The 23,695-nt window shown below is 44.2% G+C and overlaps 1 protein-coding gene across 1 annotated transcript in view; it reads left to right on the forward strand.

Moving 5' to 3' along the window:
- XPO4 (exportin 4) overlaps positions 1 to 23,695 on the forward strand; it is a 1,090,854-nt gene that overhangs the window by 352,217 nt on the left and 714,942 nt on the right. Inside the window, exon 6 of the mRNA XM_069640448.1 lies at positions 4,483 to 4,636. Within this exon, the coding sequence (XP_069496549.1) occupies positions 4,483 to 4,636 (154 nt within the window). The remainder of the gene's footprint in view (positions 1 to 4,482; positions 4,637 to 23,695) is intronic.

Raw genomic sequence — 23,695 nt, forward strand, 5'->3', positions numbered from 1 at the left:
CCTTTTCATAAAGCTCTTCAGAGGAAGATTATGACGAACTGGGAAACCCCAGATGTCGTCCCGGCAGTAAATAAAAAACTGTCTACAAAACATAGGGTATCCTCTACAGACCCGGAGTTTTTGTCAAAACACCGATCCCCAGAAAGTCTGGTGGTACAGGCAGCATCTTCTACCGATGTCAAGGCGGCTTATCCTACCGTCCCACAGGACAGGGACGATAAAAAATATGATGCTATGGCAAAGAAAGTTTTTTCGGCATGTAGCATGTCGTTAAAATCTGTTAATGCTACTTGCACCCTTGCTAGATTCAGCCATACACTTTGGGAGTGTGCTTCTACAGCGGCTGACTGCATCCCGGAGGGAGAAGAAAGGGAGGCGTTCCTGAATATCATACAGGACGGTAAAGACGCTATGTGCGAATCCCTCCAGACGGGCATTGATTCGGCTGACAGTATCAGCAGAGCAATGGCGGCAAGTACAACAACCAGGAGATTCGCTTGGTTGAGAAAGTCTGGTTTTGCCCCTGATGTGCAAGCCAGGCTCTTGAACATGCCATTCGATGGCTCTTCTTTGTTCGGGAAAAAGGCGATGACAGTTTAGAGAAACTGCAAACTTCAAAAGCAGCAGCAAAATCCCTAGGCGCTGCAATCCGTCAGACACCTTTTCGTCCCACAGGAACCTCTGCGAGGGGCAAGTCCTTTCGCTTCTACTACGCATTCGGAAGAGGTAGAGGACGTCTGGCTCAAAGGGGACAAAGAACTACCCGAGGTGTACGGGGTAGATATTCAAAAGCCGCAGCAACAGCAGGTGCCTCTTTACCATCGGCATCCGCATCAGCCGCCCCAAAACCACTCTGAGGACTTCCCTCACAGGACACCTGTAGGAGGCAGGTTGACTCAACATCTGGCGGAATGGCAGGCTATCACGTCAGATGCTTGGGCATTGGAAACAGTTGCCCAAGGTTACTGCCTGCCTCTCCTACGCATACCTCAGAGTCATCCACCGGGGATCAGCTCTCAGAAAGCTCCAGATCCGCTCCTCTTGCAGGAAATTTTCGACCTGCTAGAGAAAGGTGCCATAGAACCGGTACCTGTAGCGGAGAGGAACAAGGGCTGGTACTCCCCTTATTTTCTCATTCCAAAGAAAGACTGAGGACTGAGACCCATCTTGGACTTACGAGAATTGAACAAATTCCGCAGGAAAGACAAATTCAAGATGGTCTCTCTTTCTCAGATCCTCCAGGCCCTTCAGTTCCAGGACTGGCTGGTATCTCTGGACCTTCAGGATGCTTATTTCCATGTGCCTATCCATCTCAAACGCAGGAAATACCTGAGGTTCGCAATTGGCAACTCTCACTATCAATTTCGAGTGCTGCCATTTGGGCTGACCTCCGACCCGAGGGTCTTCACCAAGTTAATGTTGGTTGTGGCGGCAAGTCTAACGAGGGAAGGGATTCACGTCTACCCCTACCTGGACGATTTTCTTGATCAGGGCTGTCTCTTCGGAACAAGCTCAGATCCAGCTAAATCACGTGTGCCACTCCCTTCACAAACTGGGCTTCTCCCTCAATTTAAAGAAGTCACAAATGATACCATCACAGAGACTCCAGTTCATAGGAGCGATCCTGGACACTTCCCTGGGAAAAGCCTCGCCACCAGAGGTGAGGGCTCAAGATATTCTACAGATGGTTACCAAGTTCCAAGATGCCCAACGTCTCCCAGCCTTCGACTTTTTGAGGTTGCTAGGCCTCATGGCATCCTGCATTTTCCTAGTGCCAGAGGCTCGCCTGAGAATGAGATCCCTCCAGTGGGCACTGAGGACTCAGTGGTCACAATTCTCAGGGAGAATGACAGATCTTCTTCAGGTTCCCGACAGGGTGGCTCGAGACCTTCAGTGGTGGGCCTGTCAAGAGAACATTCTGAAAGGAGAACAGTTTTGGCAACCCTGGCCGGAGATAACAGTAGTCACGGATGCCTCACTCACGGGGTGGGGAGCCCACGCCAACGACTTGACCATCAGCGGTCGTTGGTCTCCATCGGAGTCCAGACTACATATCAACCTGTTAGAGCTGAGAGCCATCAGACTTGCGCTGAAGGCGTTCCTGCCAGCTGTACAAGGGAAAAACGTCCTGATAATGACGGACAACACAGTGGCCATGCATTACCTCAACAAAAGAGGAGGCGTAGGATCACTACCCCTGTGCAGAGAGGCGATGCAGCTCTGGTTTTGGGCAATCCAAGAAGGAATCTCTCTATCGGCAGTTCACCTAGCCGGAGAGAAGAACTTGACAGCGGACGCTCTGAGCAGGCAGAGCACAGTCTCCCACGAGTGGGAACTAGCTCAGGAAGTCCTTCAAGAGATCTTCGCCCTTTGGGGAACCCCTCAGGTGGATCTGTTCGCCACCAGCGTCAACAGGAAATGCGATCTGTTCTGCTCAAGGGAATTTCCCCCGAGAGGTGCTCTGGGAGACGCGTTCATAGTGGACTGGGAGTTTCCGCTTCTGTACGCGTTCCCACCGGTCTCTGTCATTCCTCAAATGATCAGGAGGTTGAGAAGATTCCGGAGAACCATGATCCTAATTGCCCCGGATTGGGCCAGGAGAACGTGGTACCCGGACCTTCTAGACTTGTCCATCTGCCCTCCAATTCGACTTCCACTCAGAGAGAACCTACTCTCACAGAAGGGAGGTCAGGTTCTCCATCCAGACATCAAAACCCTCAACCTTCACGCTTGGCTTCTGAAAGGTTGAGGTACAAGGATTGGGACCTCCCTGATGATGTTATGGAGGTGTTGCTTTCGGCAAGGAGGCCAGCAACAAAGTCTTTATACCGCTGCCGTTGGAACAGATTTTGCAGCTGGTGTAGAGAACAGAATATCGACCCTTTTTCATGTGGTACACCAATGGTTTTGTCCTTCCTTCTATATTTGGCGAATTCAGGCCTTCAAGTTGGCACCATTAAAGGCTATCTCGCAGCGCTATCCATCTTTAAGCGCACTGCGGAAGAACCATCCTATTTCAAGTTACCCTTGGTAATACAGTTTCTAAAGGGGTTAACCAATGTTTATCCCCCAAGACCATTCCAAGTTCCCCTATGGGATTTAAACTTAGTACTAACTTTCCTGATGGGCACACTTTTCGAACCACTCCATTCTTGTTCGCTAAGATTCCTTACCCTTAAGACTGTTTTATTAATAGCACTTACATCTGCTAGAAGGGTGAGCGAAGTACAAGCTCTTTCTTGTAAACCCCCTCACACAATATTTCACAAAGACAAAGTTGTCCTGCAAGTGAAGCCTAATTTCCTCCCAAAGGTGGTTTCTGAATTCCATATCACTCAGAAGATTACCCTACCATCTTTCTATCCTCCTCCTCATCCGGGGAAAGAGGAAGAGAGGTTACACAGGCTAGACCCTAGAAGGGCTTTAAGTTTTTACATCAGTAGACTAGCCAGGATAAGACGGGCAGACCAGCTGTTTGTAGGTTACACAGGTCACAAGCTGGGGTTACCAATAAATAAGCAGACCATTTCCAGATGGATCATTCTAGCCATTCTGGAATGTTATAAACTGGCAGGGAAAGAGCCCCCTCAAAACCTTAGGGCTCATTCGACCAGAGGTATTGCAGCTTCATCGGCCCTCAAAAGAGGCGTGCTGGTTAAAGACATCTGTGCGGCCGCTACATGGTCGTCTGTCCATACCTTTACACGATTTTACAATATGGATTCCTCCTCCAGTCAAGAGACTAGGTTTGGAAGGGCTGTACTGCATTCTATTCATCAATAGAAGACAGCGTGAAGTCAGTACTCCTCCCTCCAATAATAGAATACTGCTATGGGAGCCTATCTAAGATGAGGAATACGTCGGAGGACACAATCCCTTCGAACAACAAGTTACTTCTTACCTTGTAAAGTTCTTTCGACGGGATGTTCCTCCGACGTATTCCTCATCGACCCTCCCATCCATCCCCGCAGTTCTACTTCCCTTGTTGTTGCAGCTTACGCTCCTTCAGGGTGATTAGTTTAGTCCAGAAAGTATTGTGGGCTACAAAACGGAACTGAGCAACGGACGCTGCGCGCGGCCTTTAAAGGCAGGGTGACGTCGACGTCAATATGGCGGCTGTGGAGGGACATCGACTCGGAGGACGTCGACGCGCAGCGCCCTCTAGAGAAATTTTCCGAGGCCAGCAAAGCTGGAAGGCGATATCTAAGATGAGGAATACGTCGGAGGAACATCCCGTCGAAAGAACGTTACAAGGTAAGAAGTAACTTGTTCTTCTGTAGCAGAAACACTACATGAGCAATCTAGTAATTGGACGATTCCTTTCTATTGGCATCAATCCTTGAAGGCGCCCCACTGCTCATTTTCTCAACAGGCTAGTCGATTCAAGAACAAAATGCAACTTAAAAGAACAAGGATTGCTCAAACCTGTGTATTTAAAATTGTTGGAATTCGGTGAAATTGCTTGTACCATTCTAATTTTAGGAGCAGGACCTTCGGCAAATCTTTGTGCTCACGGTAGAGGTGCTTCAAGAGTTCAGCAGAAGGGAAAACCTCAACGCTCAGATGTCTTCAGTTTTTCAGCGATATCTTGCACTCGCCAATCAGGTCTTAAGCTGGAACTTCCTGCCTCCAAACTATATCCTTTTGACCTTTTTGTCTTCATATCTGGTTCCTGCATGTGTACTAGTGCTATACCATAACATTGCATTGAATATTGTATTCAATCTACTAGCTAGTTGTTTCGTATTGTAATGTAGGCTGCGTTCCTCCTTGGTTAATGTTTAGTTTTCATCCATTTTAAAAACTGTCTGTGACCTCTTCACAAAGCTGATGGGCACGGGTTCTGTTCAGGTGTGGCCACTGTATATTGGATCATGGGAACATGCCTGTTTTGTAAGCAATCACTCATATTTAATTATACAAAATAAATTATTGGATATTTAGTTCACTGTTCTCCGCCTAGGTTTGTTTCAATGCTATACATATTTGCTTGGCTCATTTCTTTTTTCACCTTTTGTATTTTTACTAGTGTGCTGAACACACCCACCTCTGATAACTGAGTGCTTTACATAACACAGAATCACAGGGACTTGATTAAATGTTGTCCGGGTTGGTTATCAAAGCTGACCCTTTTGCTCAAGGCGAATCTCGACACGTTTCCTGCAATAATACGCTAGTAAGGAGTGATTTATATTTTTTAAAAAAAATGTTTTCGGGGTCAATAAACTTAAATCCGAGAGTATTCCAGGAGGCTAACATCATTACTCTACATTTCATAATGGATGGCAGAGTGGCGGTGAGTGGCAGTCTGAGCAGTCTAGGCAGTGATGGCTGCCTCTCCACCTGCCCCAATAAAAAAAGGATGAAAAGCGCTATTTATGAAGCGCTCGCCCACGCTTAGACGGCGAGAGACTGTTCACACCAGACCAGCAGCAACATCAGCAAAATCACGCTTCACATCGACCTCTAAACAGACTCACAGCAAAGCCAAAGGGCTTAAAAGCAGACTGGAGAGAAGTTGAAATCCTCCCAGTCCCCCTGATTCTGTCGGAAGTGAGAGCAAAACCGTAAAAGAACAGACATCCAAGTCATCCAAGATGCCTCAACTCGGCAAGTATGCTCATTATCACCAGCAAAGCCGATTATGTTCCTCGCGACAGCATTACCTCATATCCTGCCCCACCCCTCCTGGACCCTTGTACCCCAGCCCCCTTACCTGTGCCCTCTGGAGGGAGGTTGGTGGTCCGGGGCGAGGCGTGGCAGGTTGGTGGTGTCCTGGTGGTGGGACTTCGGCAGGAGGTGGATGCCAAGGCCCAGATCTTGAGCCTTGCTAAGGAGTCGGTGCGTCCGACGTCTCCAGCGAGAGCTCGAGCCTGAGCGGGGCCTCGGCCCAGACGTCAGCTGTAGCATCAGGTCCTAGGGAAGGCGGCGCACCAGAGCAGCTAGCTGCGTCGGGGGCCTCGCCCCTTGCTCAGGCTGACACAGTTGAGAGTGGCTTTCCGGAGCTCCTGACTGCGCGGGCATTGATCTACTGCGGGCGCGACGCTCGATTGTATGGACTGTGCCCGATGGAGCCTTCCGGCCGGGGGCTTCGACAAATGGAAAACAGACCCGCAAGTGATTTCAGTAGACTGGAGTCTCCTGATAAGACTAATACACCTGCTATGCAGACATTGCCTTGTGTGGGGATCAGATCCCTTGAACCAAGCACAGAACACGAAAAAACAAACTCGCATTGAAAATGAAACGCACACGGCACCAAACAAATGCATGGCGAAAAAAAGAAATGCACCAAAGGGGAAAAATCTACAAAGTGCCATTATAAAAAAAAAAAACACGATCTCTACTAAGGAGCCAGCGTGGCTCAAACAAACTCGAGAGACTTCAAGAAAAGAACAAACTGAACTCTCCAAGTATTCTGAAACACTTTTTTCACTCTTGCTCAAACAAATTACTCACAAACACCACTGAACTTTCTGATGCAGAAATCTTGGAAGCAGTTACAGAAATCAACATTTACACAAAGAAAATTCGATGCAGAAACATTAAAGAACCAGTACCCAAACCTTTCAAAACAGCTGTATCATTTGAAGGGCAACCTATGCAACAATTGGAAGATAAACAGCTAACGGAGCCTCTTGCGCCGACGCCCCTAATTGAGAACTTCCATGGCGACTCAACATCAACTTTCCAGTCTTCACAAGAAAAAGTGACGGACAAACCCTGGCCGCAAGAGGCCATTCCTTCACGCCCACACTTTTCAGACGTAGGGGTCTCAGATCTCCTGTCTTCTCCCATTCACTGAACGCCAACAAAGAAGCCTCCTGTGCTAAGGCCTCACACACCTAAACAAAAAACACCCATAGGGGTAAACCAGAGTATTCATTCAGCCTTTCTGGCGGACACATCTGAACAAACGCCTCATAGACCTGACGAAAGTGCAAAACCATCAAATATAAGCAAACTGCTTTCTCTAGAAAACCCGCCATGCAGAGATATTAGACCTGCATTAGCATGTGACCAATCTTGGAAAACTCCTCACCAGGAAGCAAATTATCGACAGACTGAAGGCCGCCGAAGATTTTCCTTGGGGACACTTAGTGATGCTACCCCAAAGAGACTTCCGCCTTTAACTCCTCTGTATTCGCTGTCTAAAGCTAAACGCTCAAACACACAGCTTCCGATTACAACCATGGATACTCCAACGAAAAAGCCGGACATCTTTTCAATCATGTCAGCCGTGACAATTTCACTAGGCCCTTTCAGCAAACTGTATGAAGCAATAAATGATACGCTGAAAGATCACACAACTATTTAGGCTATGATGCATACAAAACTCATCTTCATAGGCTACATAAAGGCATTAGAAGACAGAGCTAAAATTTCTTTAGACTCCACCACAACTTTTACCAGTACCATCTTGAGACCCAAAAGACTCAATACCACTCATGAATGAGCCTAACTATTCTAGAGCATTCAAGGAAGCAACTACTCAAACACAGATAATTATAGACCTAACAAAGACCGGGCCTCAGTCCTTGGCACCTCCAAAAGCCATCAGAAACGCTTTTCCTAGTGACTTATCTCTACCTCCCCAACAAACTTCCGACCAGATCAAAGACGTCTGGCTTGTATTGGACAACCAACTTCCCTCAATAAGCAAAGCCCCTGGGGACTTAAGTGATATGGGCCAGGCTTTCTCCATCTTTGACAAAACGAAAACCAGCCACCCCAAGAACCGGGATAAGCAAGAAGACAGCGGGCTAAAAAAACAGCACCACGAAACATGTAGCCAAATCTATCCTGAACTCTTCAAATAAGCAAGTAACCGACGAGCCTCTAAAACTGATGGCTGGAAATTGTACAGAGCAGATCCAACATCAATCAACTTTGCCAAAGACAACAGATGGTTTTCTAGCCCACAAGATTCTGGTGAACTTAAGCCAACATGACTGACAACCTTCACCAGAGCACACCTCACAGTCCAAAAGCGGTAAGGGAAATCAGCGGGTCGGTCCTGACCTCATCTCTGGATCAAAAAACAACTCTTAATGAGCTTAAACCCCACACTTCTGCTTTCTGCACTTTAGAAGAAAGATGCAAAAGTAAACTGGTACTCTCCACATCTGACATCTCTTCACAAAGAAAGCAAAGTTGCAAATATAGACTCACTACGAAAGAAACCCACTGCAAACTCGGGGGAGGCATCAGTACACCAATCGACTTCAAATAAGAACTTAAAACTTATGGATTCTTACCAAAGCCTACCCTCAAGCACAGGGCACTCTTTAAAAGATGACAAAGTTGATGAGACAACAAGGACGCATTATCGATCCAAAACCGAAATCTATACAAGATTAAATTCCAGAAAATTGCATATTAAAGTGTCTTTCAAACTTGAACAGATAATGGAAAATCATGATGAAGTGATCCTAAATAGAAGCTCGGTACTGTCCCTGTTACATCACATCCTGATGCTTGGTTCAATATAGACGGATTCATTGATTCTAGTAGAACCAAACCATGTGCCTCGCAAAGCCATATCGCATTTGCACATCTCCTCGAACAATGAAAAACCTCCTTCGAGATGTGACAAATGAAATTCGAGAAATGGGCTACGATTTAACTGAGCAATCTAAAAGACACTTTTCGTCACATGGGCCAAAAACTGAATCTACAAGAAGCAGAGAACCAAGTAAAAATATTAATCCGTCATACTCCGCGGGAAAGAAAAGACCAAGTGAAGATCATGTTAAAAGAAATAAGGGGGAATAAAATCAAATGGCACAAATTCTACATCTACACCAGTTAAATCAAACTTTAGAGCTGAAGCTACATCAAAGAGGCAAATCATGCCCTTATTGGAACTGAAAACCTCAAAACCCAGTGAGAAAACCCCTCGAGATGAAACAAAATGTTCAGTGGACAATTTTCTATCTTCGAAAAGAAAAACTCGTTGTATCCAAGACCAAAATGCAATCGCAGATGCAAGAAAAAATATCAACTCTTCAGGGACTTTGGTCTTGGCTCCCCACGCCGCTTTCTACGCAACGTTAAAAATAGCAACTTATGTACCCAAAGACCAACTGCGACGAAGACTTCCAACTTGACCAAAAACCTTGATCTAAAAATGTGTTCGTGGAACACCAGAGGCCATAACCATCTGATGACCCCGAGTGACGTGGATCTTGGCGCATACGATATTGTATGCCTACAGGAAACCTGGTTGACCGAAAAACCAACCTTAGATGGTTTGACCTGGCATCGGCAAAAAAAGGGCAAACAGATCGACCTACATCAGGCTTATTGACGGCCCTTCGTAGTGGAAGTGGGCTAAATATGGTCAAAATCCTTGTATCAAATGTGTTTTTACTGTCGTGTTGGTAAACTGGGTCCACAAAAAGGCCAACTTGGAAGCATCTCTTATGACTCCGATAATTATTTTTTAATACTTATTGGAACCCAGCTGCAATAAACGCAACACCCTCCCTTGACATGATCGAAAGCTCGCTCGACGAGGCCTTCGCCACCTATCTGGTAACAAATCTGGTTATATGCGGAGACCTAAATGCAATATGTCTAATCGATACAAATAACAAGCAAAAGTTGATGTAAGCTTCACCATCACAAGAAAGAGTCACCCTATGGATAAACCTTATGAACTTTAGAGGCTTTCTCCACCTGGATGTCATCTACGAGCATCGGGACTGCCTGCCAACATGGGAAAGAGACGGATTCGCCGCCACCATAGACCACATTTTTGTCACATAACTCTTACTGCAAGGGACTACAACGTTCAAGGTCATAAGAACAAGGGCCAGTGATCATAACCTTTTAACGACCACGTGGAGATCACATAATACAAATAACTCTAGAATGCAGTGTCAACTTGAAACAAATGGCCAAGGCTGAAGGTTAAAATTAACAGCAAACTGCATCAGAAAACTAACCAACACATACACCAGTCTTGGAGCCATAAATTGTGCAACCCGGATCGATTATCAGCCCTTGCTTAAGGCCTACAAGAAACCAACTGGCACAAATAAATATGCCTCAACTCAAATAAACACACTTATGATCAGCAAGTTGTGGAAAAGAGACAGGTTTTCCGGAAAGCTAAGAGGAACGCCTCTAAGCTCAGCCCACAATCTGCTATAGCAAAAATCACAGAAGAAACAAAAATGTACAAATCCTGGATTAAAAGTCATCATATGAAGCTATATCAGTAAGATTCGGAATTTATGTTGAAAGCAATTGCAGGACATAATCCTAGAGAATTTTGGTCACTCCTCAAAACAACTATGCCAGCAACAGAAGACTCCATTTTACACAGTATTGGTGAAACCACTTGGATAAAAGCATGTTGAATCCTTGTTTCAACTTTCATCTAGCTACACTCTGGAATGTCCAAACATATCGAGCTCACGCTGGGAAAGCCTCGACAATATAGAAGATATTGTCGATTTTAATTAAGAAACTTAAGAACTCAAGAGCACCCGGACCGGATGGTCCAACGAACTTGGACCTCGAATCGCATCCAGAGGAATGGGGTGCCTTCATTAGAAAAGTCCTGAGAAGATGTGCAGAAACAAAGTCAATCCCTCCATCTTGGACAACAGCAATCGTGGTGCCTATCTTTAAAAAGGGAAACGAGCGACCCAGTAAACTATCGCCCGATCACGCTGCTTGACCCCATTGGAAAACTTTTTGGGGCACTTTAATTTTTTTTTAGTTTAAGACTGGGTAAGGAAAGCACCTTGCAACGATGACTTTCGAACAGACTTTAAAAAAAACATTGGCACATCTGTAAACATATTAACATTAAGCATTCTAAAAACTAAGATCATGGAAGGAGGCTCCAGGCTATTGGTTGCTTTCGTTGACCTAACTCGGGCCTTTGACCGTGTCGACTGGGCCAAACTATGGACCAAACTTTCTAGCTGGAATTGCCCGAATGAAATTTTGGATCCAATAAAAACTCTTTATACCAATACGAGTGCACCTCAGTCAGGGGAGTCAAACAGGGCTGCCCTTTGGCCCCGCCCTCTTTTTGGCCTTCATTGGTGATTACAAGGACACAGAAGCTGCAGTAAGATCTTTTCCACCTACTCTTGGCCACACAAAAGTCATCAGACTTTTGTATGCTGATGACGTTATCCTACTCGATCATACTTAGATTGGTCTACAGCGCCAGCTCAATAATTTACAGGACTACATCACTACAAACAACTTGGAAATAAACAAAAGCAAAACTAAAGTAATGTCATGACAAATGGAAGAACAGAAAAATTCCAATGGCAACTTCATTGAAGCACCCTAGAAAAGGTAAAAAATTTCAAATACCTTGGTCACTTGACAGTTCAGGCCACGAAACATCTATGCATAATTCTCTAATGGAACAAACCTAGGTGGCTGGCAACACAAGGTAAGGTAATCGACAGAAAATGTCAGTTTCTCCTTGATTCCGTTGATAAAATTATATAAAATTAAGGTTGTTCCATCATTGACCTATGGCGCCGAAGAGATGCCGTCCCTACCAACGACACTATGGCTGAGGTTAGAAGCCTATTTTTGGAGATCTGTCCTGGGACTTCCCAAATCTACTCCCGTCTCATCCATCAGACAGGAACTCGGCTTACTATCACTGTGTGGTTCAGTGATTTCTAATATTCTGATGCTATACAGGAAATGCCTGCTTCCAAATAGTCTGCCAATATACAGTGAGATAAACAAAGAAATAGAATCATCAACCACTAAAGTTCACAAATTGGAGAAAGGTAAACAAAGCCTACCTAGTCTCGACACAATGTAGTGAGGAGGAACTGATCAAAAATCCAACAAAAGTCTTAAAGAGACTTAAGGAACTTGATTGGATAGACATTGGATGTAGCAGCAAAGTATAAAATCACAAGCCATCTTCCAAATAACACTAAAAGGTTAAATGAACTACACGGCTTTATCAAAAAATTTCCAAACAAAGCTGCACGAAGCCTCCTCCTGCGAGCTCGACTCAACCTCTTGGATACAAATGAAATATTAACTATAAGAGGGCTCTCCGTTTCCAGTGACTGTCGGCTTTGTAAGCAGGTTGACATAAGAGACCATATGTCACCTCCTCCTGTCATGCCTGGCCACTTGCCAAATAAGAACCAAATACCTGAGTTACTTCTTCACAGGTCCGCTCTTTATGAATGAAGATCTTTGGTGGTCCAGGTTGATGAGCGGAGACAGATGTACTTGGTAAATTGCAACAAAGGAAATCTTGAAATGTATAATGGCAAAGTTGATGAATTCCTCACCCATACTTTCATCAGAAATTAGCAATGGACAGGAAATTTAGATGGATCATAAAGTAACTCAAGAAATGCGTTGTTGTCTTTAACTTTACCTGCAACTTCTTTTTGTAAAAAAAATATATTTTTTGATTAACACAAATAATAAAAAATGGCTGGGCATTAATTTTGATGGCAAAGGTTTCGATCCCCTGTTGGAGCACCCTGTATCGAAGACCAATCTGCTTCCTCGTCACTCCTTTGGGGGTCCTGAAACTCAACTACCCTAACCATCTTCCTTTGGCACCCCTGACAGGGGATTCTTGGGGGCAAAAAGGTAGAAACCTTTGTCCCTTTTATCGATCCTGACAGTATGAATCTGTTTTTCTTATGATATGAAATGTATTATCTTTATCGAGCCTATAGGCTAGATGTTAAGTGTCCCCCCCCCCCCCCCCACACAGAATTTCCCGGACCTGTTGCGAGGGAATCGCCAATCTAACTTTTACCAAGTACCTAGTTATCAAGACATTCCACCTGGTCAATATCACTAGATTGGATGGCCCTTAAGGCTGGAATAGTTGCCATCAATCTTGGAATATTTGTTCTATTTGGGATTGGATCTTATCTTTGTATTGCATTCATGTAAAAATATAGACCATGATTTTATTGATTTCTGACCTTGCATTTTAGATAAGGAGGCGGAGTCCTCCCTTCTTTATTATGCTCATACAAATCCCTCGAACCGTACCTTGTGGAGTCTCTTCGCCGTCTGTTGTCCATATGTTTTCCCCTTTGCTTATCAAGGCCCCTCGTACCGTCATCTCTTTCATACTGTGAATCCTCTTCATGGTCCCAAATTATTCGAATCCTTCTTTGTTCTAGTGTATAAAACGTTCCTAACTCTTTCTCAGCTTCCATCTTGGTGTTCCCCATGCATATTGGAATACCTCAGTACATTCATTATGAACATAAGGGGAAGGGTCTTGATTAACCAGGTCACTCGTTATTCAGTAAGTGGTGTGATTTGATAAATCCTACTCTTGAACTGGGGTCTCGCCCATATTTGTTTGGCTCTGGTTAGTTTCAAACTTATTGGCTATTCCCTCTGTCAAACATTTGAACTTCCTAGTTATTTTTTTGTCTGGCTTGTTAGCCAGATTTAGCTTTCTTTTTGGAATCATCCTGGACAGACAGAGGGCTAATCAATGTTCTACAAGCTTTCATAACCATACATCGATGAGTTTAATAATGAAGGTTGGGTCTTCGATTTTCTTTTTGTTCCGGGCGTGGATCGATTTAGAAGGTGCCCTCTGATGTTTAAATTGGTGTTCCTATATTTCAACAATATTCTACATAATATCTTGAGAGCGCTCTTGATTACTTGCGCTATGTTCTCTATCCATTATGGAGTGTTATTGAACCAATAAAGGAATATCCTCTTCAATAGGCAAGTCCTCCCCTCAATAAGGGATCTCGTCTGAATCGCCTCCGTTGCAGGCAGATTTGAAATGGATGTAATTCTACTTGCCTCCAGGTGATTTCCCCCACCCCAAACCCCTCTAAGTATGATCTGCTATTGGCTGGATAATGTTCTTTTCAATTTGACTTTTCCAAAAGCCTTGTCGATAACATTGTTCTGATTTTTCTTTTAGTTTTTTTTATTCATAGCCATTAAAGATGCTTCCAGTAGCGGGGTGACCACTGGGTTCAGACCAAATGACCGTCTTGGGGTGGGCCTAGCAAAAGATGTAGAGGATTTAGATGAGGAGTTTACTGCATGATTTAATGATTACAGGTGTATAATGGGAGATGCCAAAAGACTTACTGAGTGCCCCATTCTCTCTTCCGTAGGTTGGGTTTCCTGCACCAGAACTCGCTCTAACATACAGGATGATTGAAGAGGGGTAGGGGCAGCTAGGGAATATAAATTCAAGCCCTGGACCATTGAGAGGTTTTCATTTACTTGGTCCCTGTGGAGAGTTTAGGGGGTCATACCTCTTGGGAACATAAGGTGACCTCAAAATTCTCTCCAAAATGGACCTCGGCTTCAGTGTTTGGGAGAGGATATCATTTTCCCCCTCACCTCGTTTCCCAGGAATATATCATTTAACAATATTTCTGTGCCCCTATTCTAATATCCTGGACACTTTGCTCCATATGTCTAGTTTCCGGAGCTAAGACTGGGTCAGGTATTTCTTCAGAATTTATCAGGAGCACCTCTGATTCTTCCCCTGCTAGTGAATGACTTGGAGGTAAATCCTTCATTAAGGGCGTGGGAGGTTTTATCTCCACCTTTGCCTTAGGCCAGTAACCTCGAATGTCTGAGGTCAGGGATTTTGTTCAGTGCTCTAAAAGCCGTGGTTATACTTGGAGTATTTGCTTCCTGGCAGAATATTCCTTTGCTGCAGGAGCATTCACCTTATCCTCCTCACTGCTGCCTTGCAGCTCCCATTGTGCCATTGCGGTTTTTAAAGTATAAGCATAGGACATCAGGAGGTCGCAATCTGATTTCCCTCGTATATGTTCAAATATCAGCAAGCCACTAAAAGATATTACCAGTGTAATGTTATTAAGCGCAACTCGCCTTGAAAATGATAGTTTTTGTTTTCAGTGTACTTGTTCCACTCGCAGCATGTATAATCAATTCCGGCGAAGCAATCCACTAGGATTACTCAAGGGTGATCTTCGACTACACCTCAGTCATCCGCTGCTAGCTGAACAGCACTCGTGGGTGCATTCCGGGTTGCGCACAGGTGCCTGGTACTATGTTACAGCCAAAAAGGTGCATGGCCTTCAATGAAGTCCAAATCCACGTATAGTATCCCAAACTGTAGTCAATCTCAGTAGATTTGAGCAGAACACACACTCGCACACTCACCCCCATTGAAACCACTTGGAATACATGTTAGCAGGTTGCATTAAAAGTAAATTGCTGGCAAACTGCCAACATTTGCTGATCATAAACATCTATGATCCTCTGGGAAGTAGTAACACCTCCACAATCGTACATCTTACATCAATACTTAATACATACAATCTGCAAACTGACATCCCAATATTCATCCTGTGAGATTTTTATGGAAGAATGCCTGGGCATGAGCCAGATGAAGTAGAAAGGCTACGAAGCTTTCCCCCCCGGCCTGCTTGAAACTGACCAGAGGTAACTAACAGCAAGGGGTTGAAGTGGCATTGTTAAATGTTAAAGATATTTTTACCGCGAACCATCACCAATGGCGTTGGTCCCCAAGCGCTCAGGCGGATCTGTAAACGAGAAGGTGGGATGGGTTAGTAGGATGAAGAGAGTAGGATAGAGCGAGGAGGATAGAGAGGGGAGTGGTGTTCTGTTGGCAGCTTCAACTCGGTATACACTGGGTGCTGCGCTTGTGGTGCGCGCACCGGTCATTGTCAATCCTCGTGTACTGTTGTTGCGGTTTGTGGTGTGGTTAAGTGCATGCGGATTGCGGTGTGAGAGGTGGTTGTGTTAGTTTGAGTGAGATAAGTAAGTAGAAAGTTTAGAGCTTTTTTTTGGTTAGTGGGTTAAATGCTTTTCAGCCGATCACAGCATGGCTGAATGCCTGGGTCTCTGGATTCCTGCCTGGTGTGGAAACGGCTAGACTTGAGAGACCCGCACATAGGGGAGAAGCCCACACTGAACCGAGCAAATGAGAATAGAAACCTACTTTTCTGTATTTCGGAGACAATTGAATAATTCAGCGCAGTCCCAAAACACAGCTTGAATCAAGAGTCCCACAAGGCGAGAGAGCGGCCCACACCTGAAAAAGATTTGTTTTTTGCGCAATGCATTCCCTGTTGTGTTCTAATTAGCTAAGTCTACTGTAGTATTTTAGTCAACTGTGTATGGTGAGGTTGGAGTGTCTGTTCTCCCCTTGGGTGTCGGAGCAGGAGTAGGGTTCTCCTCTTACCCTACCATCTAAGTGAGAATGTCTGCTTGAACTTTCGGAGTGGGACGTGCCGTGATTCTGTGGATGAGTCGACTGAGTGGTTTTGTCTTGGTCTACGTGTTTGGTCTGTAGTGTCCTCCTCGTGTGACGATCTCTTGATGCCTTATGGACTGTCATGGGGTGCATACTGATCGAGTTTGGGTGTTTTGTGGGGGCCAAGGTCGGTCTCTTTATTCATCGTCGATAAGCAGTATGGATGTTCTTGTGGGTGATCTTCTGGTCACACAGTGAAGAGCCAGGATTTGAGCAGTTTCCTGAATGCTAGGTGGTTTCTTGTGTTCCGTATATTCTTTGGTAGGTCATTCCAAGTGTTCGGCGCCTGGTGAGAAAACGAGGATCCTCAAAGTTTTCTTTTGTTATAGAGTTTCGGTTCTATGCGTTTGTAGTTGCTTGATCTGAGCGTTCTTGGTGGTTGGTGTAGACACAGTTTGTCTTTCAGGAATTCTGCGCCTTGGTTGTGTATTGCTCTGTGCGTGATGCACATGGATTTGAGTTTTATTAGTTTTATTAGTAGCCAGTGCAGTATTTTTAGCGCAGGTGTGATTCTTGCCGCAGTAGTTTGAGTCTGGCCGCCGCATTTTGTATGCATTGTAGTGTTTTATTTTTATTTATTTTTAGATGTCTTTCAGGCATGGCCAGGTATAGGCTGCTGGCATAATCTACTCTGGACATGACCAGAGCGATGATGGTAAGAGTTTTGTTGGCGAATGGCAGGAACGGTAAGATCCTTTTTGCCGCTCGTAGGAGAAAGAAGCATTTCTTGAGTAGAGAGTTTACTTGTGGCTCTGGTGGAGGTTGTCCATCATGAGCCCTAGGTTTTTTACAGTCTACAATGGCGTTGGGGTCGAACAGAGTTCTTTTGGCCAGGGGATGTGGTTAATGTCTCCTCCGTTTTTTGTGACAATCATTATCTCGATTTTAACTGGGTTGATTTTGAGGTGGTCCAAGTTCTTCCAGTTGAATATATCCAGAAGGCAAAGCTTTAGTGTTGTGTTTTCTTCTCCGGTGTCTTGTATTTTGAAGATTTGTGTCGTCTGCGTAGTTGTAGCAGGTGAGGCCATGTCCTTTGATGATTTTGATTAATAGATATCGGTAGATGTTGAATAGAGCGGGGAGAAGGATGATCCTTGTGGTACTCCGCATTTGGTGTCTCTTGGTTTGGATTTAAAAGGTTTCATCCATGCGGTTTCTGTTCTGTTTGTTAGGAAGGATTTCATCCATAGTAGGGCGGTGCTTTTATTCCCAATCCTTCTAATCTAGTTATCAGGATGGCATGGTTGACAGTGTCAAATGCTGCGGTAGGTCAAATAGTATCAGGGCGGTGCTGTGGTCCGAGTCTGCATTTGTTTTTAGGTCGTGCCATATTGAGAGGAGAGCTGATTCTGTTCCTCTCATTGGTCTGAATCCAACTTGTGCCCTGTCTAGTAGGCTGTGTTGTTCTATGAATTCTTGGGTTGTTTATTAAACGTACGTTTCTAGCAGTTTGGCTATGTATGGGATATTGGAGATGGGTCTGTAGTTGGGTAAGTCCTCTAAATTTCCTGTCGTGTCTTTGAGTAGCGGCCTGATGTATGCCGATTTTAAAAGCCTGTGCTACTTTACCTGTTGAGATTGAGAGGTTGAGGAGGTTCCTATGGTATTCCATGGGAGTTCCTGGTTTGAGAATTGATTTGTATATGTCCGTGGGGCAAAGGTCTTCCGGAGAGCCTAATTTGTTGCTTTGATTTACCAGTTCGACGAAAGTCTTGACTGATATTTCGCGGAAGCATCTTTGTTTATTGGTGTGTTCCGCGTGAGGACGTGTGGGGGCTATGGTCTGATCGCATGTTCTGCTTTGTATGGTTTGTTGGATGGTAGTGATCTTATTTTTGAAGTGTTCTCCTAGGTTATTGCATAGTTTCATCGATGGGGTTGGCGTGTTGTTGGTCTTTTATTTGGTTTATGATTTTCAAGAGTTCTTTTTGGGTCTTTGGTGCTTTGAAGATCCAGTTGTCATAGTGTTTCCTCTTCGCTTTTTGAATTCCTTTTTTGTACGAGCGGATATGTTGCATAAATTTCACTTTGTTTGCCGAGTGGTTGTTGATCCTCCATTCTGATTCTAGTTTTCGTTTTTTTCTTTTCATGGCGCTGAGTAGCGGGGTGATTCATTTTGCCGTGGTTTCTTTCCATGATGGAGTGAAAGGTTTTTCTTTGGCGATGTCGCCTAGAGTTGTTACGATCCATGTGTGGAGTACGGCTACTTTTGTGTCCAGGTCTGCTTCCTCCATAGTTGATGTTTGTGGTTTAAATTCCAGGAGTTCAGTTAAGTTGGAATTTTTGATGGTTCTCCAATTTCTTTTCATGGTGGAGGGCGGTTTGTCTTGTTGCATGATTATTGGAATGGCCATTGTGATTATGAATGGGATGATGAGGTGGTTGCTCCAGAGTATGTGAATTGGGGGCGCTGTGCTAATGAGTTTATCGTTGGCAAAGATTGCATTAAGTGTATGGCCTGCTGAGTGTGTTGCTCCTTTGACTAGTTGTTGTAGATTCATTGCTGCTAGTTGGGCGGTCAAGGATGTTTGTGTGGTTGTGGTTTCTTCATCGAACCAGATGTTGAAATCTCTGAGGATGATCAGATGATTGTGTAGGATGGTGATTGCTTCAGTGAAGGCGTCTAAAAGGTTGCATCGTAGGCTGGTGGTCTGTATATCGGTATGAATATCAGGTTTGTTTTGGGGTTTACTGATGGACACAGTATTAAGGATTTGCATTTATCAGTATTTAATGGGTCTTCCAGTTTGATAGCCAGTTGTTCCTTGTGCATGATTGCCCGTCCCCACCCTCTTTTGGTTTTCCTGTTTGCTTGAATACATTTGAAGTTTTCAGGCAGGCGGTTGTTGAGGGTGATCTTGTAGTTGTCATCTACCCATGTTTCTGTTACAAATAGGATGTCGATGCCTCTGTCTGATAAGAGGTTGTATATTTTGGTTGAGTGTTTGGACATTCACCTTGCATTTATTAAGTTACAGTGGATTCTCTTGGTGTGATTATGTTTGGTAGTAGTTTCTTGTTCCGGTGTGTAGTTGTCCGGTTGTGGTGTTTCTTTAGTGATGTTGGTTGGATGAAGAACAGCGATGGCGGCTTCTTCAAAGAAGCGGTTCACTAGGTTGGTAGTGTGACTGTTTGATTGTGGCGCTTCTCCAGTGATGGTGATTGGTTGAATATCATCCATGGCTTCTTCATTGAATCAGTCTGTTAGGTTAATGGTAGGGTTTATTGGTTACCAGGGCTTCGTATTGTCTGGTATGTGATGGGTATCAATGGTGCACCTCTGTTCTTGTAATATATAGGGTGAGGGGGTTGGCTGCATTCCACTCTTTTTGGGGGGTCCTGTCTATTTTCTGTGTGGTGCGGGGCATTCTTTGTGTGTCAACATTCCGCGTTGTTGGGGTATCAAAGCTCCGTAGTTGTCGCGAGGTAGGATGTAAGATATGCAAATCTTTTTCTTACGTAGTGTGTTCTGGTGGTAACTTTTGTCTGGGTTTTTCCTGCATTTGAGCCTGCTTCTGCTGGGTGCTGTTGGTATCGCGTGTTCCCGTCATTGTTGCACAATCTTCTTTCTCTGCGTCCCTTTCTGTGTCTGGGCATTTTGATTCACGGTGCAGAGGTAGTAGGGTAAACGGTCCTCTGTGATGTATTGTGCAATCACAGTATTGGTGTTTCGAGGGGATTGGGTCCTCCGACGTATTCCATATCAATGACAGTAATCACTGCAGCTTTGCTGCAGTGATTACTGTGATTGATATGGAATACATTGTCGGACCATCCCATCGAAAGAAGGTTACCAGGTAAGAGAGTAACTTGTTCTTCTCTTTAGTCTTGATGCGCTTGGATGTTGTCCAGCTCAGTCTGCCCTTTCTGTCAACGGGTGAGAATGCTTCCAATGGGTGCACTGTGTAGGGGCTGTTAGGTACTTCGCCTATGCCCAACAGGTCAGTTGGGTACAATACTAAACACAGCTAGATGTGAGATTCCTCTATAGTGGGAGAGAGGCCTACGCCTAACGGGTCAGTTGGGTAAAATACTAAACACAGGTCAGTGGAGTACAATACTAAACACAGCTAGATTTTGTCTATCGGTTTTCTTAAGTGGCTAGGATTCTAGAGTAGAGTATTTACTCTACTCCTAACCCAGGCCACTACTACCTTACTGGTCCTTGTAGTTGATTGTTGACGGTTGGCTACTTGCTTCCCCCGCTGACACCCGCTGACACCGTCTGGAGCCGCCCTTTGCCTTGGGCCCTTTGCGTGAGGGCTGCAAGGAAGGGTCAGCGAAGACCAGGCGGGGCAGCCAATCACAGGCCGGTGGGTGGGGTGGGTGTCAGGCGGGGGAGGAATCAGGAAGTGAGGGAGGGCTGGGGATCGGCGATTGTGGAGGAGCAACACAGGGACTGGGGCCAACAAAAGAGGGCAGATTCTAGGTGGATTGAGACCCGGAAAGTCTCAGTAGTATGTACTTCACAGGATAGAAGGCAGGCAGGCAGGCATTCTTTCTTTAAAAGCTATGGTTTTTCAATGTTGAATGATCGATGCCTGGGGGACGTGTCAGGTGAATATACCAGGATTAGTTTCAACAGCGCTTCTGCCATTTATTGTTTCATCCCGGCTTGCTACTTCCATTGCATTCTGGGACTAGAAATCGAACAGAGGAAAGTGATAATTTTCCTCTCATTGTCGCATGTGAATCAGTCCTCACAGTACAGAACTATGATCAGATTGCAACAGGATTAAAGGGAAATATGGAAAATGTAACCTGGTCAGTGATTACCTGAATAACCAATGTCAAGTCCTGCAATTTTTAATCAACTCCTCCTCTCCATCAGCATCTGTTGAGGACACCAGACTTGTTTCTGACTGAGTATAAAACCTTTATTGAAGATGTGGTTACACACACCTTTAGGAATTTCAACTCCAGTGGCAGAAGATTCACTAAACTCCAAAAAACATTAATACTGCGTGCCTAAATTGTAATTCATTCGATATAGCCATTCGGAACAGAAAAAGAGAATTTAGGAAGGCACGCTGAGCGGCTGTAGGAAGCAGGAATGGGAAACGGATGATAATGGAGTGTTGGAAGAACTTTAAAAGGGAGTACCAACAATGGTTGTATAAACACAGGAACTTGTTGACATTGGCAAAATGGAGAGAACTCTTAACTGTCAAGGAGAATGGCTCCTGCAAGTTCTGCCAATTGGTAAATGGCCCCAGCAGGAATAGCAAGATGACAGATGGAGCCTCCAAAGAAGCCTAGGAGTCCTACATAGGAGGGGCTCTGGGAATGAGAGATTAAGTCTTAGGTGACTTCCCCTGGCATTGAGTAGATTGTAGATTCATACAAACACACGCAAATATCTTACCTTGCATCAAAAGGAGCAAGAACTCCAGAGCGCTTACTCCTGATGGCATATGTAATGCCCTGCTGAAAATCTGGCTGCGAGTAGCTGTAGTAGAGATTAGGTTAGTCTTCGAGAACCACCGCTTCGACAGCCTAATTATCTCACAGCCAGCCTTCCCCAAATTCCTTCCTATGCATTCATTACCTAAAAATCAAATGTAACCGGGTGGGTACTCTGGAAGTAACAGGTGCCAGATGTGGTGTACTCCGAGGACCGCAGATGCAGACTATGCTGTACCAACAAGATTGAGTCATCAAAATGCCGCCTCTGGAACTGATTCCATCTGCCTTTTACCTGTATAATGTAGGTGATCTACTGTATATTTTTATAAAAAGCCATAATTATGGCTGTATTGTAATGAATAAAAAGAATGAGCACTATACTGCATTGTTTGACAGTCTGAGTAATGAGACTACCGGTCAAGAACGCGGGATCTAGCCCATCGAGATTGTACTTTCGGGTATCAGAACCTGGCACTTTTGGAACAGATTTTAACACAGTATTTTACGAGTCACAAGAAAGATATCATCCAGTAATGTCCTCTTAGGATTCTCACACAATTGTTGGATAACTATCCACCTTGAATATGGACCCTTGAACCGATTGGTCTTCGCGTATTAATTCCCGAATACGGGCAGTTTTACAAGAATATTGGCAACACTATTTTCGAACAATTGCCTTGAAACCGACCAAATGGTCGAAACACGTGTCGGCTGTGAACGACAATTAAACACTACTTTAACATTCGGACTATTATTGGACTTTTAATAGATTGGGAAATTTGTTGATCCCTCCTAATTATACTTTTGACTTAGTCTACTGCGCTGTTTTGCAATATACACCTTGTTTAATTGTACTTTCAAAGTCTTCAATTTAGATTGGGATTTAAATCAGGATTAGACAATTTTGTCTTAGATTAATAGATTACAAAACTCAAGAGCAGTTGGACCTGATGGGTTAGCAAATGTAACTTTAAAAAATGTGCCTTCCCTATGGGCGAATATTTTATTAATTTTGGTTCACCAGGTTCTTGACCAAAAGAAAATCCCATCGACTTGACGTCCTATATTATGCAGAATTTCACGAAAGGTAGCCACAGCTAATTATAGACTCATTGCCTTGTTGGCTATTGCAGGTAAAATATTTCCTCCGTTCTGTTGAGCCATCTGAATATTTGGGCCACCAATTTCAACAGGTCGGATAAACTACAATCCGGTTTTAGGAAATGTGTGAATACAGGTATTAATGGTCTTATTATTCGCAGAGTTCTTCAGGGAGATCCAAAGACAGATCACTGTGTCGCCTTTATCAATCTTCCGTATGCCTTTGACAAAGTGAATACAGCAAGGTTATGGTGGAAACTCTAGTGCCGTGGTTTGCCTTACAATATCCTTGGTCCTTTGATCGGTTTACATATTGCCACTAGTTTAAATGTTTGTCTGAACATTGAGGGTCTTAATGTCAGCTGACTTATTTACTTTCCGAGGTCGGTTTTGTGTTCCAGCCCCAACCCTTCATAATTTGTATATTTGTGATGTTGGGAACATTTTACAGGTAACTAGATCATTCCCTCCTAGATGAGCTCCACCATAATTAAATGGTTTCTGTGTGCAGATGACCTGGTATTGATAGACAACTCTTTGATTGGCTTGCAACGCACGTTGCTGCTCCTAAAACCTATATTCTAATGTCATGATCTACCCTAAAGTACCTAAATGTACTACTTTTAATTGGATAGACATTGGTATCTTCAAATTTAGCCTGGTTTCATCTATTAAGAGAGGTATTGCTTATTCTGCTCAAATGACTTGTCTTATTGTTAATTATGGATATTTTTCACTGACTGGTTTTTTAAGTATTGTAAAATGAAGGGCATTCCTACGCAGACATGCAGGGCAGAATTTTTTAATTGGGACACATTAGAAAATACGATTTGGAGAAAAGTTTTGAGTTTACCTTGGTGTGTTCTTATGCCAGTCTTACGGCACGAGTTGGGTTTCATTTCTTTGCAAGCAATCATT

The sequence above is a fragment of the Ambystoma mexicanum genome, chromosome 7q (assembly GCF_040938575.1).
Source record: "Ambystoma mexicanum isolate Mex_15411 chromosome 7q, UKY_AmexF1_1, whole genome shotgun sequence".
Classification (NCBI taxonomy): Eukaryota; Metazoa; Chordata; class Amphibia; order Caudata; family Ambystomatidae; genus Ambystoma; species Ambystoma mexicanum.